General features: G+C 40.6%; 1 protein-coding gene across 2 annotated transcripts in view; it reads left to right on the forward strand.

Annotated features, from left to right (window-relative positions):
- spns2 (spinster homolog 2 (Drosophila)) overlaps positions 1 to 12276 on the forward strand; it is a 166248-nt gene that overhangs the window by 88583 nt on the left and 65389 nt on the right. For both annotated transcript variants that reach the window (XM_046314045.1, XM_046314037.1), the window contains exon 4: positions 11367 to 11518. In XM_046314045.1, coding sequence (XP_046170001.1) covers positions 11367 to 11518 — 152 coding nt within the window. The remainder of the gene's footprint in view (positions 1 to 11366; positions 11519 to 12276) is intronic.

Consider the following 12276-nt stretch of genomic DNA (forward strand, 5'->3'; position numbering starts at 1 on the left):
CTCTCTCTCTCAGAAAATGGAAATTAAAATTGGTATTAGGCAATCGGCTAAAATTAAGCACCTGACTGAGAGAGAACGAGAGTCACTACAGTATTATATAGCAGACAGAGTTGAGTGCATCATGGAGCATCAGAGGATAAGGCCAGCAGGCCATGTGGTCTGATTCCTCTTTGGTTTGGCCTCATGTCTTGGGGGGGTTAACCTCTAGCTGATTTGGGGAGGGGAAGAGGGGCTCCTTCCATCAGATATACAGATCTTATTCAGCTGACTGTGTGTGTGTGTGTGTGCGTGCTTGCATGTACATCTGTGGAGTGTATTAGTTTGTATTTGTGTACCTTTGTCTGTGTCCATGTGTATGAGTTCAGGTCAGGACTGTGAATGTATATCTAGGCCCTATGTGTGCTCCAGGGTTTTCAGATCCAGAAATCCAGTGATATGGGTGTTAATTAGAGCGCTAGTTCAGCCCAAAGCTGTTAACAGTGAGGTGACTGATAGCTTAGGTATGTTTGTCCTAGGTTGATGACCCCATGGGGCCACAGTCTGACTACACTAATCTCATGTGTAGCCCTGTTCCATGGAGCTGTGATGGCCGCCAGCTGCCCCTGGGGGAATACAGCCTGGCTCTCTCTGCTCTCTGCTGTCAATGCTAAGGCTGAGCTGACAGGAAAAGCCAGCCACCATCACCCATTGGCCCATCTCCCTCTGACACATCATGCCATAAAGGCCATCCCTGATGAGGTTATCAGGCGGGTTCTCCAGCGTACACACACACACACACACACACACACACACACACACACACACACACACACACACACACACACACACACACACACACACACACACACACACACACACACACACACACACACACACACCCTTCATCTCCACACTTCCCCTCCCTCCCTCATCGTATTTATCTCCAGAGATGTCCCCTAATCTGTCAATCAAACTGAATCATAGTGGTCTGTTACGTAACAGCCTCCAGTGAAGCAACCACAAGATACAACATTAATACCACTCAAAACTGATGCTAATCATTAGCCATTTATAAACCCACTCTGGGCATTTTGGATGTATTTATTTTGGGGAAGCTTTTTAACCAAAATTACATTCGGAATGTATATAAGTGGAATTAGTCAGTTTGACTGTGTAGAGCTGACATAGTCTCAAAAGCTTAATTATTAGTCCACAGTCACAGAGCCGTGATAGTCTGCCGGACCGTTTTGACATATGTAGCGGATGTTGTTGATAGTAGCTTTCCCTGATTAATTGTGTGTGCTGTCCGCTGCCATAGAAAGCATAACTGTGAGGTGTTTCCCAATTATCATCCTCAAAGGATTACTTCGAGGATGACTTCAAATTAGACAGCATGTTAATGTTCCTCGTTAGTTAATTCATTCATTAACAAAGTCTTGTCACTAGAGGGATTCTCTCTTTCAAATCCAACCTAATCCCTTTACTGCCTCTGACAGGAAACCAAAAAGCCTAAATGTCTCAGGGTGCTGCGAGCGACAGCAATTATGCACATGTTTTAGCATGCTGGTATTACAGAAATGCATCTTTATTTTTCATTTGGTCCCAGAGGAAGAGGATTTGTTATATTTTTTACATTTCATTCAGTTTTGATCTCATAAACCCAGACTTGGGGACAGAATGCACTGAATAGTGTTGATGTTGTGGTTCAAATGGCTGCCTCATTTGAACCAAGGAGCACTCATGGTCAAGCAACCACACACAAAAAACAATAAATGACATGCCCGTAAAGGGATACTTTGTCCACTTCCCCAGAGTCAGATGAACTCGTGGATACAATTTTTATGTCTCTGTGTTCAGTTTGAAGGAAGTTGCTAACTAGTGTAGACTTCCAGTACCTGCGCTAACACTAGTTTGCATTGGCAAACTTCCTTCATACTGCATGCAGAGACATACAAATGGTTTCCACAAGTTCAGAAGTTTCCCTTTAAGAAGAGGAGAAAATAGCTCTGCTGTACAGTGATGCATTTCAAAACAACACTGCATACTGTAACAGTCCAACAGATAACAATGATGTAACCATAGTCATAATTCATTCAAAACAACACTGCATGTGGCTACTGTTACAGTCCAACGCATAAGAATGGGACTGTCATTTTAGTCCTCGTTCATTCAAAATCAAACTAATAAGACACTGTGCAGGCCAGTAGGTGAGGAAACAATCATTTAGGGCAGCAGAGTAAACACATATTATTCACAACAGCACCAAGATTCATGAATAACACAACCATTACTTGGATGTGAGTGAGAGGATGCCTCCCCTGTGTCACAGCACATCAGTGTATATACTGTTTATATCTTGTACTGGTGTATTTTGAAATACCGACAGTATGATTTTCAATACTGTTAAAAAAAATGAAAAAATATTTTGTCATTTGGGGGGGTTGGGGGCTCCCTCGCCTCACGGAGGCTGCGGGGGTGCATTCGACCCCACTGCTTATAACTAACTGTAAGTTAAGTATAACTATGAGATATCTAAAATGAGCTCAGGGCTCCAGCTATGCATTTGGTTTGCTAACTTGCTAGCTAACATGCTGACCACATCGCCCGCGTCGTGTGCGCAAAATAAATGTATTCAATCATTGCACCCACACTGCTCGTGTGCGTAAACGAGCGTCTGTGTAGCCAGGTGCTAAAATAGAACTTGGTTCTATTTGTGAGGCTTGATGCGCTGCAAGTCCCGCCTCTCACATCTTCTCATTGGTTTTTAGGAGCATATACAGTTGAAGTCGGAAGTTTACATACTCTTAGGTTGGAGTCATTAAAACTTGTTTTTCAACCACTCCACAAATGTTTTGTTAAAAACTATAGTTTTGGCAAGTCGGTTAGGACATCTACATTGTGCATGACAGAAGTAATTTTTCCAACAATTGTTTACAGACAGATTATTTCACTTATATTCACTGTATCACAATTCCAGTGGGTCGGACGTTTACATACACTAAGTTGACTGTGCCTGATAGGCTAATTGACATAATTTGAGTCAATTGGAGGTGTACCTGTGGATGTATTTCAAGGCCTACCTTCAAACTCAGTGCCAAATTGACATCATGGGAAAATCAAAAGAAATCAGCCAAGACCTCAGAAAAAAATTGTAGACCTCTACAAGTCTGCTTCATCTTTGGGACCAATTTCCAAATGCCTGAAGGTACCACATTTATCTGTACAAACAATAGTACACAAGCATAAACACCATGGGACCACGCAGCCGTCATACCGCTCAGGAAGGAGACGTGTTCTGTCTCCTGGAGATGAACTTACTTTGGTGTGAAAAGTGCAAATTTATCCCAGAACAACAGCAAAGGACCTTGTGAAGATGCTGGAGGAAGCAGGTACAAAAGTATCTATATCCACAGTAAAACAAGTCCTATATTGACATAACCTGAAAGGCCGCTCAGCAAGGAAGAAGCCAATGCTCCAAAACCGCCATATAAAAGCCATACTATGGTTTGAAACTGCACATGGGGACAACGATCGTACTCTTTGGAGAAATGTCCTCTGGTCTGATGAAACAAAAATAGAACTGTTTGGCCATAATGAGCATAGTTATGTTTGGAGGAAAAGGGGGAGGCTTGCAAGCCGAAGAACACCATCCCAACTGTGAAGCATGGGGGTGGCAGCATCATGTTGTGGGGGTGCTTTGCTGCAGGAGGGACTGGTGCACTTAACAAAATAGATGGCTTCACAAGGAAGGAAAATTATGTGGATATATTGAAGCAACATCTCAAGACATCAGTCAGGAAGTTAAAGCTTGGTCGCAAATGGGTCTTCCAAATGGACAATGACCCAAAGCAAACTTCCAAAGTTGTGGCAAAATGGCTTAAGAACAACAGAGTCAAGGTATTGGAGTGGCCATCACAAATGCCCAACCTCAATCATATAGAACATTTGTGGGAAGAACTGAAAAAGCGTGTGCGAGCAAGGAGGTCTACAAACCAGACTCGGTTACACCAGCTCTGTCAGGAGGAGTGAGAAAATTCATCAAACTTATTGTGGGAAACTTGTGGAAGGCTACCCGAAACGTTTGACCCAAGTTATGCAATTTAACAATTTAAAGGCAATGCTACCAAATATGAACTGAGTGTATGTTAACTTCTGACCCACTGGGAATTTGATGAAATAAATAAAAGCAGAAATAGATCATTCTCTCTATTATTATTCTGACATTTCACATTCTTAAAATAATGTGGTGGTCCTAACTGACCTAAGACAGGGAATTTTCTAGGATTTACATGTCAGGAACTGTGAAAAACTGAGTTTAAATGTATTTGGCTAAGGTGTATGTAATCTTCCGACTTCAACTGTATCCACGTGGGTGATTGAAAGATGAACAGAGGTCCACACTCCAGTCCAGTTGGTGGTGGTAATGCACCTTAAAGTTGGTTGCCAACCACATATAACGTCCAAAGAAGAAGAAGAAGCCTGAAGGAGAAGAGATTACTAGAAACCAACTTGGTTTACCCTTTTATCTGTGGATTAATTGTCAGAGGACCTTGTGCATTTCAGGTAAAAAGAACAACCCAATGTTTATACCCCATGACAAATTAGCTAAGCAACAGCAAGCACGCTAGCTAATTGCCATAAACGTTTAATGCTTTTCGAACTGTCCCCAAATGAATACAGTTAGTTCAGAGTTTGTTTTGATATTTCAACCTGCGTGGCCTGATCGTGTCTGGTATGGGTGGACAAAATCAACATGTGCTTGCGGTCTGGTCAGCATGTAAAGTGGCTAGATGTCAAGATCAAGCTTCTTGCTAAAAATATATATTTTCTTTTGAAATAGCACCCTTTGTGTGCACATTCGGTAATACCGTATACACTGGGATGGTACAGAAACGGCAGTGGTGTAAAGTACTTAAGTAAAAATACTTGAAAGTACTACTTAAGTAGTTTTTTGGGGTACCTGTACTTTACTATCTATATTTTTGACCACTTTTACTTCACTACATTCCTAAAGAAAATAATGTACTTTTTACTCCATACATTTCCCTTGACACCCAAAGTACTCGTTACATTTTGAATGCTTAGATGTCAAGATCAAGCTTCTTGCTTATAAATATATATTTTCTTTTGAAATAGGAAAATGGTCCAATTCACGCACTTATCAACAGAAGGTCATCCTTCTGCCTCTGATCTGGCGGACTCACTAACACACATGCGTTGTTTGTAAATTATGTTGGAGCGTGCCTCTGGCTATCTATTAAATAAATAAGAAATTGTTGCTGTCTGGTTTGAATTTGAAATTATTTATACTTGTACTCTTACTTTTCAGTATATTTTAGTAATTACATTTAGTTTTGATACTTAAGTACATTTTAAACCAAATACTTTTAGAATTGTACTCAAGAATACTTTTTCTGGGTATGATAATCTGGATACCATTCAACCCTAGCATATTTCATTGCTGACATGATGTTTTGTGCTGTGTATGCTCCAGAGCGTGTGTGTATGCATGTGTGTGTGTATTGTGTGCGTTCCAAAGCTTGCGTGTGTGTGTGCGTGTATGCGCTTGACCCCGTGCTGTGGCTTGTCATCCACCTGGATCAAAGTGTGACAGCAGTATGAGACACCCCGCTATCCCTTGCTCACTGCCTTTTATTAATCCCTGCACACACACACACATATGCAGGAACATACACACACATGCAGGATCGCACACACACACAGGCACAAACACACACACGTGACACACACTAATGCCTCCTCGGGACATCAGTTATAGATGCAGAGAGAGAGACATAGAGAGAGAGCGAGAGAATCTTCTGTTACATTAGATAAGGGTCATAAAAACAGTAAGAACAAGATACAACTCAGCCACGTAGGATAACCCTGCATATGCCAGTCTGTTCACATTCCCATCATGTAGGCCTAATTCCCTCCAACCCACTGGGAATTACATAACAGGACAAGAAGTCCTGTTGTTTTTTTCTGGGAATGACAGTCAATGTTAAAACTGGGTAACACTTTACTGTAGGTGTCCTTATGCATGCATTCATTAAGCCATTATTACATCTATATACCACATAACATTTGTCATAAGCTGTCATAAGTAGTTTGAAATAGTTATGAGTCACTGCATGGGATGTTATTAAACTGTTTATAATGGGTGTTCAAAATGGCTGTTCATCCTATTGTCACATGCGCTAATGTCAACTGTTAATGGCAATGGCTATTATTTTAGTCTACTTGGAGAATATCTTCTTCTTGAACTGCACTGTTGGTTAAGGGCTTGTAAGTAAGCATTTCACGGGAAAGTCAACACTTATTGTATTCGGCGCATGTGACAAATAACATTTGATTTGATATTACACAGTCTGTATGACAACTTATGTCTTACATGCTGCATAAGAGTCTTACATACCAGGTGTTATAACAGGTTATACCAGGTCTTATGTTATTTACCAACCTCTGTCACATTATTACATTGAATGGAATGATGGGCGTCATAACCATGTCATATGCCCTTATAGAGTGTGCACAGACACCTTAAGTAGAGTGACAATTTGATGAATTATAAAATGGTTATGAATGTGCTTATACTACAGGATTAGTTGAGAGTATCACAAAACTTTGCCATTCACAGTATCTCCAAAAAACATGGGCAAATGGCAGCACAGATGTACTTAGGATTTGTATTGATTTAAGGACACATAATAACAACTTGCTAAGAAAACACATACTTTTTTCAAACAAAACAGACAACAAAATCAGCATTGCTGGGGCACAAGATTTGTGACAACTGTGAAAAAGGGAAGATGTGCAGTAACAATGACAGCTATGTTATGAAATCAGGTAAAAGTAGCTAGTTGATGTTGCATTTGCAACATTTCATTGGCCCACTGATGGTTAGCTATCTAGCTAACAACCTGCGTGCACTAGCTCGCTAACTTCACTAGCAACAGGTAAAATAAAAAATGTACTCAGTACAATATATACTCAATATTGAGATAAAAGCGGTCCAATCTGCTTTTATCTCAATTTAAAATAATTTCTGGGTAATTTCTCAAGCAAGAATTTTGCTAGGACTGTCTGGGAGTGGTCTGAGTGGGGATGTAAAAACGGAAAACTACAGTAGTTATTATTGGCAGGACAGAGATTTTGAACTCTTTATTTTCTGGTATATTAACAAGTGTACCCCCTGGTGATGTCACCGGGTAGGCCAAAACTCCATTCCACAGAGGGCTTTTCAAACAGCTCTTACTCTAAAAGGGCATTACTACTAAAAGTATTATCCAACCTCGTAGTGTGGAAATATATATAAAACACAGGAAAATCACGTTTGTGACTGCACTGGGCCTTAGTTCTGATCGATAAGTGCTTTTTGAGGTCAGTTCGATTTCAGTTCAATTATTTTTTTAAAGAATCACGGTTTGCGATTTCGGTATTTCGAAATTGACATTGGTCAATTAGTTGTTTTAAAAATAGGAAAATAACCAAAACGTTAGTTAATCGCTTACTACTGGGCCTATACCATCCTCTTTCACTTTAAATGCAATTACCTTTTCATCTTAAAGCTGCAATATGTAACTTTTTTGGGCAACCTGACCAGATTCACATAGAAATATAAATAATAGATCTGTCATCTCATTGAAAGCAAGGCTAAGAAGTGATATGGGAAAGGGGGATACCTAGTCAGGAACAGTGGGTTAACTGCCTTGCTCAGGGGCAGAACAACAGATTTTTAACTTATCTGCTCAGGGATTCGATCCAGCAAACTTTTGGTTACTGGCCCAACGCTCTTACCCGCCAGGCTACCTGCCGTCCCTGCTCTATGTACGTAACTTCTATGCTTCCCGTTCTTAAATTTTGTTTTTGCATCTTTTACTTTCGGTTTTGTACACCACATAACATGTGTACAAAACCAATATTTTTGGTTACGGAAAATATTTTTCACAGCGGTTTGGATGGTAGAATGATTCCCTGCACTATACTTGCTTGTTTTGTCACATAAACTGAAATTAGGCAAACTATTAGAATTTTAGCAACCAGGAAATGGCGCAGCGATTTGTGCATAGTCCACCTTTTGATACATGTTATTTAACTCAAACTAACTAATGTTATTATTATCCATGTTATTTGCTTTAGCGAGCTAGGTTTTCCACATGATGAGCTGACATCTCTTCTCTTCTACCATCTTATATTAATCGGAACATTTATTCCAATTTCATCGATATGATTCTTTGGCACAAGAACTCTCAATAACGTTTAATTTGATCTCCAAACTGTTAAAGACATTTCAGGTATATGATTTGCTGACGCAAATGGACAGTTTTGCCAATCCAATGAAAAGTTATTGAGCCTTCTTGTGTCAGCGGATCATATCGCTGAAATCAGAAGAAGAAAGGTGGGACTTACCAATATAACCACAACACAGAAGCGAAAAGTTCACGTCATTGCAAACCAATAGCGCATGGATAATGTTATTTAGATTTAGTTAAACAATGTGATACAAAAGTAATTAAATATATGTGAAAGATAATGTATTGTGTGATATGCTGCAAAGTAAGAATTACCCCTTTAGGAAGGAAGCCAGCTAGCTAGCCATCGATGGGGGCACTGCTTGTGCTGTCATGCCACTATGGTGTGAAAGGCGAGGTAACTACTCTCAAGTATACCGTCAAACAAAACACATTGTTTGGACTGTGTAGAGCGCGGCTCTCCAACCCAGTTCCTAGTTACCTAACTAACTAGCTAGCTAAGTAGATAACTACCTACCCATTTTTTTGTATAATATAGATGCTGTCTTTGTTACTGTAGCATGCACATCTTTTTCACAGCTGTCACAAATCCTGTTGATTTAGTTTAGTTCAACTCATCCCCTGGTATAACTGTTTTATAACATCTGAAATTAATGTCACTTTACTTCAGGTGTCTGTGCACTCTAAAAGGGCATATGACATGGTTGTGGAGCCCATCATTCCATTCATTGCAATAATGTGACACAGGTTAGTAAGTGACCATGTTATAACATCTGGTATGTACTCTTATGTAGAATGTAATAACATGTGACATAAGTTGTAATGCAGACTGTATAATAGTACTTGTAATTAACCGTTGACATTAAGAGCAGACATCAGAGAGAGAGAGAGAGAGAGAGAGAGAGAGAGAAGGGAATAAGTGCTAATGGAATGTGGGTGTATAATGTAGGGCACGATGCTATAGTCCTCTTTTATCAAGCATAAAAAGAACGTCCTCCACCCCTTCCCTCCTTTTACCCCCTCACGTTTGACCTTTTATTTATTTTGTTTTGTCTTTATTTAGTATGGTCAGGGCGTGAGTTTGGGTGGGCAGTCTGTTTGTTTTCCTATGTTGGTTTTTGTGTTCAGCCTAGTATGGTTCTCAATCAGAGGCAGGTGTCGTTAGTTGTCTCTGATTGAGAATCATACTTAGGTAGCCTGGGTTTCACTGTTGGTTTGTGGGTGTTTGTTTCCGTGTGTGTGTTTGTCGCCACACGGTACTGTTTCGTTTTTTGTAGATTTCACGTTATCATTTATTGTTTTTGTTTGAATGTTCATTTGTCTTGATTAAAACATTATGGACACTTACCACGCTGCATCTTGGACCGATCCGTACTCCTCTTCGGACGAAGAGGAGATTTGCCATTACACCTTTGCTGTGTACTGTACTTAGATGCATTATTTGACAGAAATAACAGCATTACCTTTCTGATAATAGCTTTATTTTCTTGATATTTATATATTGAGTTGTGGTTCTTGTTGCTAGGCAGATTCCAGTGTTGGGGCAGAAAAGCCTCCAGTCAGTCAGTGTAAAGATATCGCAGTCGGTGACATTTCACAGGTGCTGGTCTTGACATCATTGACACAATAACAAGAGAGACAGACAGGGTAGACAGGCTGTGCCATGTGGACTGACGTAGAATGTATGCACACATGACTGTAAGTCGCTTTGGATAAAAGCGTCTGCTAAATGGCATATATTATTATTATTATTATGTCTCTGTGTCAGAATACTGACAGGTACCGGAGCGCTCCGCAGAAAGTGGAACCAAATTTGACATTTCTGATAAAACACATTCTCTCCCCAATCCATTGTCACCCCAACCCATTTTTCTCTCACTCTCTTTTTCTCTCCCTGCATTTCTCTCTCCCTGCATTTCTTTATCTTTCCATTTCTATCCATAATTGTCTCTTTATCCACCTTTCTCTCTCTCTCCTTCTACACCCATCCCCCTCTCCCTCCTCTCTCTTTCCTCCTCTCCTCTTCTCTCTCTTTCTCCAATCTTTCTCTCCACGCTGCATCAGACACTAATGTCATCATCTGGGATCCCCTCTGAGCATATTCTCCCATCACCAGTGTTAATAACCATACTATACCCATACATCCCCTCTTACTGGACCCACTATGTGTAGCTAGGGAGGATAAAGCAAGGATAAAATGTGTGAGTGAAAAATAAAGAGAGAGCGAGTGAGACAGAGAGGAGGATAAAAACAGAAAGAGAGTCATGGGAATTATATGAAAGTCTCTCAGGGGAGATAGTCTGTGTTGGACGACTCTTATTTCTATCATGGAGCGTCTCTAAAGGATGTGACAACAGGAACATTTATAACAACTTGTCAGATGGCTATTTATATCAACATTTTAATCCAGGTGGTTTAGAGGGAAAGGGAGGGTGTCATTCTGTCTTCCTGTCTCTGCCTACTATAAAACAGCTAACCGAGGGCAAAGGTTAGCCCCCACATTTGAGTGACCCTGAAAAATGGCACAGGTGTCTTTGAATTTAATATAATTTTGGCACAGTGTCGGTACCTTTTAAGGAACTCGGGGTTGTTCCAGCGCCTCTAAAGCCCATATCACCACCCTCTATATCTTGTTGATGTTCTCTTTGTTTGGTAAGCATGATTTTAACAGTAACACGGACAGATTTATGAACATGCTACACTGCTGAGTAAGCATTCAGGGGGAAAAGGGAAGTGTGGAGGAGAGGAACAAATCTATTTGACGACAACATGGAGGAAGCTGTGTTCTTCTGTGATGTGGCTCGGAGTAAATCTGAGTGGATTTCTTCTATGACTAAAATGTTTTATTTTCCTTTAAAAAAATGAGTAGCATAACATGACACAGCACATAACAACATAAAAATAAGAAATGAAAAGAAAGATATGTTGTATTGTCAGAAACAGTACACTGAAAGGTGTTTCACAGGGTCAGCCATACTATTAGCGTACCCCCGAGTAAATTATGGTTAAGGCACATTGAAGCCCAAAACGTCATGTTATCTCCAGGTCCATGTTCTGTTATAAAGCAACATCTGTGTATAGATAGATCTGTATATCTTTCCTTAACCTCGTACTGCTCTCTTCGCTCTGCAGTATTACTGGCTGTTCGTCCTGTCCCGAGGCTTGGTGGGGATAGGTGAATCCAGCTACTCCTCCATCTCTCCGACAATCATCGGAGACCTCTTCACTAATAATAGCCGAACCATGATGCTCTCTGTCTTCTACCTGGCTATCCCCCTGGGAAGGTGAGTGGTCCCTTAGAACAACCCCCCCCCCCAAACATAAGATTATAGTCACAATATGGAGATAATAACATCTCTATGGCCTCACCTGTCACAGGAAATGGAGGTGAATGGTGATAGTGATGATGGTCTGTCTTTGAAATGAATATTTTCTATTCAATGTAGAATATGTCAGTTGGGCATTGTCTTTTCCCCTTTCTTTGAATTCCAATGCATGCTGAATATCAATAGCTGAGCTCTCTGAGACAGACTGTCAGCTTGCAGACATTTAGGGGAAAGGAATTGAGGAGAGGAAGGCATGGCGAATAGAATTTGACTGAAAGTTTATCAGTGAAATTATCCTTTCTCTCTGAAGGTCAGCAGACATCCCCATCTAGCCAGTCTGCCTCTTTGTGTCTGTCTCTACCCACCCAGACAGACACAAAACCCACCCATGCAAACAAGGGAAGAAATAGAAGAGATAGATCTAAATAAAGAAGAGATTATGAAATGGCTGAGAGACGTTCTCAGAGGGGAAGGGATGGAGGGAGTCTTTTTTTTTAGATAGTAAGGGCTATTAAGCACAAAGCTCTGGCCTTTTCAGTTCATTCAGTTGGAAAACGGAGAGGAGGAAGAAAACAAACAAAGCAGCGGAGTGCTAAAAAATGAATGCGGTCCCGTTCAGTGGAAGGATGGATGGATGTGGTGCAGAGCAGAGCGGCACCCAGGGTTTAGGCTTATTTATTGTGGAGAGTCCCCACAGTGCACTGCTTCAAAACCTC

Source organism: Oncorhynchus gorbuscha, linkage group LG02, assembly GCF_021184085.1.
Source record: "Oncorhynchus gorbuscha isolate QuinsamMale2020 ecotype Even-year linkage group LG02, OgorEven_v1.0, whole genome shotgun sequence".
Classification (NCBI taxonomy): Eukaryota; Metazoa; Chordata; class Actinopteri; order Salmoniformes; family Salmonidae; genus Oncorhynchus; species Oncorhynchus gorbuscha.